This window comes from Austrofundulus limnaeus, unplaced genomic scaffold, assembly GCF_001266775.1.
Source record: "Austrofundulus limnaeus strain Quisiro unplaced genomic scaffold, Austrofundulus_limnaeus-1.0 Scaffold87, whole genome shotgun sequence".
Classification (NCBI taxonomy): Eukaryota; Metazoa; Chordata; class Actinopteri; order Cyprinodontiformes; family Rivulidae; genus Austrofundulus; species Austrofundulus limnaeus.
The window spans coordinates 1,257,666-1,264,175 of record NW_013952489.1 but is presented as its reverse complement, the minus strand read 5'-3'; the positions used below and the strand labels follow the sequence as shown (position 1 = coordinate 1,264,175).

The following is a 6,510-nucleotide window of genomic DNA, read 5'->3' as shown; positions in this document are numbered from 1 at the left end:
CACACACACACACACACACACACACACACACACACACACACACACACACACACATTTTGGTAGTAGCCTATCTACAAAGCAGGGCTTGTAAATTTTAATTTTTTTGTGTATTTTTTGTCTTTACATGGTTTTATTGTGCAAATTCAGACTACCCAGAGATCATGAATGTAAGTTGTGTTTTTTAAGCTTTTATTAATTTACTTTATTCATCCTGCATTTTTAAAACTTACAGGAACATTTTGTTATATGGTACATTTCCTCAGTTAACACACAATGACAACATTTGCAGACAAAAAATATTTTCATGTATTCTGAGCTCAGTTTTGTATTCCTGCTGTCTTCTTTTGTTCATCTTAAAAATGAATTCTTTTTTTTTATTTCATCTTGTAAATACTTCTACACCTGTTATCATTTTTATTTCCTGGCACCTTGGGAATACTTAATTTTGTTGTACTTGTTACAGTGACAATAAAGGTATTCTGATTTATTCATATTCATTTCTGTTTTCCTGTGTAAACATCCTAACCCATCCTGCGTGTCCCGCTGCTGACAGGCATGTCAAAATATCTCTGCATCAGATTCATTTCAGTGTAGACTTGTAGAGCGGCAGCTCCTGGAGCTGCTCCAGGGTTTACGCCAAGCCAAAGCCAACCAGATGGAGCTTGATACCTCCGTTCCATCTGGGACCCCAAAATGAATGGTTCCGGGTCCGAAGGCTGGAAGCGTCTGCCGGAAAGTGCTCCAAGCCCAGGATGTGTGTCCCATCTGCCAGGAGGATCTGCTGCAGAAAAACTGCCTGTGTCTTACTGCAGGTGTGTCTCATCGACCAGAACATGACCCTGTGTAGGATTCCTGGTCCCGCCCCTGCAGGTCCAGCTGCTGACCCATAATGTTACATGTAATAAAATCATATCAAGACCTCCAGATTGTGACAGGAAGTGACTTTTTATTCCGAGCATTTTGCTGACAGAGTTCCTGCAGTGTCCCCATTCCGTGTCCCTCTCAGGTTCGGCTGTGGTACAAGTGTCCACATCTCCTGGATGAAGGTGAGGGCAGAGCACCAGACTGTGTCAGAGCAGCAGAAGATGGTGAGGTGCCCTCTGTGCAGGGAGGACTTTAGCTCTGTATAGTTGCTCCAGGAGCAGGTGAAGAACTCTGCGAAGCTCTTCACTGCTGCCGAAAGAGAAAAACTCAACAAACACATGGCAGCTGTTTGCCACAGCTGCTGGGTCTGCCCAACCTCTTGTACCTGTTTCAGGTAAGACCCCAGGAAACCCCGTTTGTTGTAGATGTTGCTACACAGAACACATGCAGCGGCTGTGGTAGAGTGGTTAGGGGAGTCATCCCGTAACTGGTAGATTGCCGGTTTGATCCCCCATTCCAGCTGTCTCAGTTGTTGTGTTTTTGGGCAAGAAATTTCACCCGCATTGCCTACTGATGGTGGTCAGAGGGTCCAATGCCATTGATGCATGGCAGCCCCACCTCAGTCAGTCTGCGGCTACAATGTAGCTTACCACCATCAGTGTGTGAATCTCCTGTGATAGCCATTTGGAGCTGTCTAAATGCTTGCTGGTTCAAAGCACCACTTATTGTAGTTACGTATCTCTTTCCTGGAGCTCAGATTGCAGCCGAGCTCCTGCCCCAAAGAGCACACCTCCCCCGAAGCATTGTTGTGAAAACGTGCTGAAGTGGGAGTGTCAGAAACAGTAGTAGATTCTTACAGGGACAGAAGCCAATTTCAAGACATTTAGATGCAATTTATTTTATCTATATACAGCATTTTAATAACAACTGAAGGTAACATACAATTGAAGTGCTGTATGTGTATGGAAAATACATAACCCCCCCCCCCCCCAAATAACCAATAGTAACAAAGAAATGCATAGAACATACATTAGCAATGCAAATCTATGTGAATAAAAATAAACAGCTGATTAAAAGAATCTAAAGTACTGTATGTCTTTATTTTTTAGTCTGGAAAAGTTCCCATTTGTTTACATGGAAGGGCAGGGGTTAACTTTGTACTGGATCCAGCCACAAGAGGGCGCTTGTCCTGTGTGGCTGAATAGTGGGCACTGCCTATCTGTGACACAACTGAATAGCAAAAATGGTGAGTATACAGGGGGTTGGCTCATTACGGAAGCCGAGAGTGGCTGTTTTCAGCATATCATTTTTTCCTATGTTAAATAACGATAAAATAAAATGGTAAAACAAATAACTGTTCTCAAGATAATGAGTTAATTATGTCATTATGAAATAACGAGGACCGTTTTCTCAAGATGAGTTAATTTCCAGATGGTTTTCTTGTGAATCATTCAGTAACAATGGCTGTGGAGTTAATCAGTCCTAGTGGGGTCCTCAGGCATGGTCCCCGGTAAGATTTTTTAAAAAATCTACTCAAAATTATGCATTTTCCAGTCATTTGAAGAGCATTTTACTAAATCGACTGGATTAATAAAATAATCTAAAACCAGTTTATTATCAAGGTAAAATTGTCTTCCTGAGCTGTACCTGAAAATCATATTCAGAAACTGCAGTATATTTATTTTTTTACCTGACCGTTACATTATGGGTCAGAGTTTTGCTGTTTTAGTTCAGTATTCATGAAGTGAGCCTATCACAGTTACTGTACAAATCACCTTTCTGTTCACAGGTAAAGAAACAGACCAATTTAATATACCAATACATAAAGTGGGCACAACATAGGCTAAATAAATTTGTCCTTTCTAACCACAGTCTAATAAACATAATGTGGCCTAACTTTTAGGAAAAAAATCAACTTCAATTAAATTGTAACAGTGATTACTCCTAGCCCAGCTAAAGCAAGGTGATCCTCCATCATGTTTATTAATAACTTGAAATATATATTTAAAGTCCCACAGCGGGCTAAGAGGTGTACTGAAATGTTAACCTGGTGTGGCTACAGTTCAGAGACAAACATGCAGTATAGGGAAGTGGCTGCAGCTTAAACCAACAGTCAGCTTCATGAAAACAACAATATTCCTCCATTAAAAACTGGTTTCTTTCTAACATAACAGTCTCTACAAGTTTTACTCTTCCTCTCATTATATTTCTAAACTCCTTCCAAACAATCCATACAGCTGAATGTGTGTTCTGTTAGGGCTGGGTATTGTTAAAAACCTCACAATTTAATTCAATTATAATTCTTTGGATCACAATTCGATTATATTTTGGTACAATTTCAATTTCATTCAATATTTGTTTGAATGACTGGATATCAATTTCCTAATAATAAGTACACAAATAATTCTTTAGAGTCCCTGTGGATCATTTTTAAATGTTTTTTTCTTGCTATATAAACAGAAATGGTATACATGAACATTTTAGATAAACAAAATGATCTGCAAATAAAGCAGTAGAACAATGTTCTAAATACTGACTGAAAACAAAACCTGACAAACTCAAGGTATAAAGCCTGAAACTTTTTTGTGGTGGTGATAAGAATGAATTCATAACATACTCTTGCCAATTTGTAAGAATCTGTGCAAAATCCCACACTTTAAATGACACAGAATGAATGGGGCTGTTGGGTATTAGCTTCTACATCAGAGACTGAGGCAAATTAACTGTAGGCCTATGCAGTAAATATGTATTTCAACAGTCTCCTTACAGAGCTCCAAAGTTTGTGGGTTCATTTTGTGGTTAGCTCGTTTTTTTAACTCAACACAAACATTCAAGCAACTCTGTGTAAAACTGAAAATTGTCGATTTTCGTGTGAGAATCTGAAAATAATCTTAGGGTGAAAACTTTTCTTTTAGGAGGAGATGCCAAACATAAACGTAGACACACCTTGGCTGTTTTGGTCGTACAAATGTATGTCTTTCTGTGTTAACAGTTTTATTCAAGGACTAGAGTCCCCAATAAATATTTCAAGCTCCTAATAAACATGATAGATGATGAATTAAGCTGCAGTAAGGCCTGCCTCCACTCAGACGGAGAAAGTTTATTGTGTGCGCTGACACCATTATTATGGTAATAAGGCTTGCAAGTCAATTTCAAAATAAAAGCTTCCATGTTGTAAGCCCATAAAAAATAAAAACAATATATTTAACAAACCCTAGATTGCTGTCAACATTGCAACAAAACTGTTCACTTACCAAGTGCCAGCAGCATCTGATTCTGCATTTCAAAATAAAAGCACTACAAACTTTGATTACTCACATACAGTATATTGTCACCATAACTCGCTTGTCTTTATTGCAAAAAACTGTTAGTTTCCAGGGAACAGTATCATTTCAAGGTGACTCTACTCCTGATGTGAGCCTGTTCTCTGGAATCTGAAAAAAAATCCAAGGGTGCCAAAACTTTTTATAGGCACTGAACATACAGCCTCTTCAAGATAAGCTGCTAATTGTAACTGTTAATAAAAATATTTCTATTCAAACTTTTTTGGCAGATGATTTTACGGTGACATAATTACCCAACAAAACTAAAAGGAAAAAAAGACCTACCATAAAGTAAATAATCAACTGATGTACAAATGCAGCAGGTGTACTGACATAGAAACTGTTATTACAGTCATCAAATAAATAAACAATTTGTATTTATGCTCAGTATTATCTTTCATTAGGCTGTGTAGACCAGGTCATGTTCTCTTGTTGAATGTCTAATGTGTGTTTTGGAATTAATGCTGCTTTCTGTGTATGATTACAGCAGGTTACTGCATTAGTGGTCAAACTCCTCCTTTGCAGCTTGTCATCACTTCTAGATGCTTCAGACTGGCTGTCAGATCCAGCCACTGCAGGTGCTGACCGTGTTCCCTCCCCTTAAGCATCTGATTTTACATGACATGTTTACGTTTTTTACTCAGTAATGAGTAGGGTTTTAAATACAACTAAGTACAGTGCTATAAATGAATCATGTGAACATACAGATCGTATTAATTACTTAAAAAGGTACAACACAAAATATTAACCTCTGCATGATACACAAAACCCTAGAACTGAGCCTTGTTCCCACGAGAATGATTCAAATGAACATTATGTTGAGTGAAACCTCATCTGACTCATTTACAGTCCCTTTTTGTGTACAAACGCTTCAATTCTACATGGACTGTGTGGACCAGATCTCCTTGCATACAAGCTGCTCTCCTTTAGATGGATTTATTTACAGGGCCTTGCGAAAGTATTCGGCCCCCTTGAACTTTACAACCTTTAGCCACATTACAGGCTTCAAACATAAAGATATAGTAGCTTTGCTTGACTTACCTAGAGGAATTTGGTAAAAGGAACAAGGTTCTCCGCTGTCTTTTACTCAGTCACCGGAAGTCCCCCCCGCGCGCTTCCGGCAGAGGCGCGAAAAACGCGTGTGCGCATGCATGATGATGTACTTTGGTCAAAGGTCAAATTGACCTTTTGCCTCTGTTCGTTTGGGCAGCCTGCCTGGCTTAGGGGTCAGAGCGTCTGGTTCATTGTTCCCCAACGTATCACCGCCAGGCGGGTTCTCGGTGTTGACTCCACCGAGGCCCGAAAAAAAAGAGATTGTAGTCAGAAGTAAACCATTCTGAGGGGTTAGCCGTCAGAATGGTTTCACTTTTGCGCATCAACACTATTTCCTCTTTCTGCTTTATATTTAATACAAGGATCAAAGGGAAGATTAAAAGGCACAGTGTGTAGGATTTGTTGTTTTCAGCGACATCTAGTGGTTGAATGGTTGAATCATCCTCCAGGTGGGTTATGCCGATTGATAATCGGAATGAGGTTCATGTAAACACTTAATCTGATCATCTTATTCTGATTGTAGAAAACTGACCTGTGTGCGCATGTCTGCTGACTTTCATTCACCTGGTGGGACGAGGCAAACAGCAGACGTTGCTTAGCAAAAAATAAAAATAAAAAGCACGTATTGCTTCATCTGCAGGCTGCAGCTCAACCGAGGAGATGAGTAACGACATCTCTACAGTTATTAAAAGCTGACACGGGTCCGTCCTGAGCGCACAGAGGAGCTTTGTTTACGTTTGTAACACGGAAGTAGAGCTGAACTTTTACAACACTGCGCATGTCCGGACTTTTGTTCTGAATAAAAGTCTGATGCATGTAAACACTTTTCATGATCGGATTGTGTCCATGTAAACAGTACATTTGGATTATTTAATCTGAATACATTTCAATCAGATTAAAAGATTTTGAGCATGTAAACATAGCAGACAACAAATATTACATTTATAGTATTACAACTAAAACCGTTTTTGACGCCGCCACCGCAGTTTGTCCTTCATGAGCCTTCGTAGACAAGATGGCGGCTGCCTGTGTGGCAACCCGCGACCATGGAGATATAAACAGCTTTTTGTAAGGTAAAAATAATAAAACAAGGTCTTTGTCTGCTATGATTAGATGTTTTTTATTATTGTTATTAGTGATTATCTCAATTTCGGCTAAAAGAATTGACAAAATCCTACACACTGTGCCTTTAAATCATAAACTTATCCTCCCGCAGTCCACAGGGGTCCATGTGACCCTCCTGAGATATGATTATATATATATATATATA

The 6,510-nt window shown here is 39.3% G+C and overlaps 1 protein-coding gene across 1 annotated transcript in view; it reads left to right on the top strand.

Annotated features, from left to right (window-relative positions):
• zswim2 (zinc finger, SWIM-type containing 2) overlaps positions 1-1,695 on the top strand; it is a 5,372-nt gene extending 3,677 nt beyond the window's left edge. Inside the window, 3 exon segments of the mRNA XM_014011992.1 lie at positions 716-782; positions 785-812; positions 1,007-1,695. Coding sequence (XP_013867446.1) covers positions 716-782; positions 785-812; positions 1,007-1,262 — 351 coding nt within the window. The 3' untranslated portion in view covers positions 1,263-1,695.
• The last annotated feature ends 4,815 nt before the right edge of the window (positions 1,696-6,510 follow it).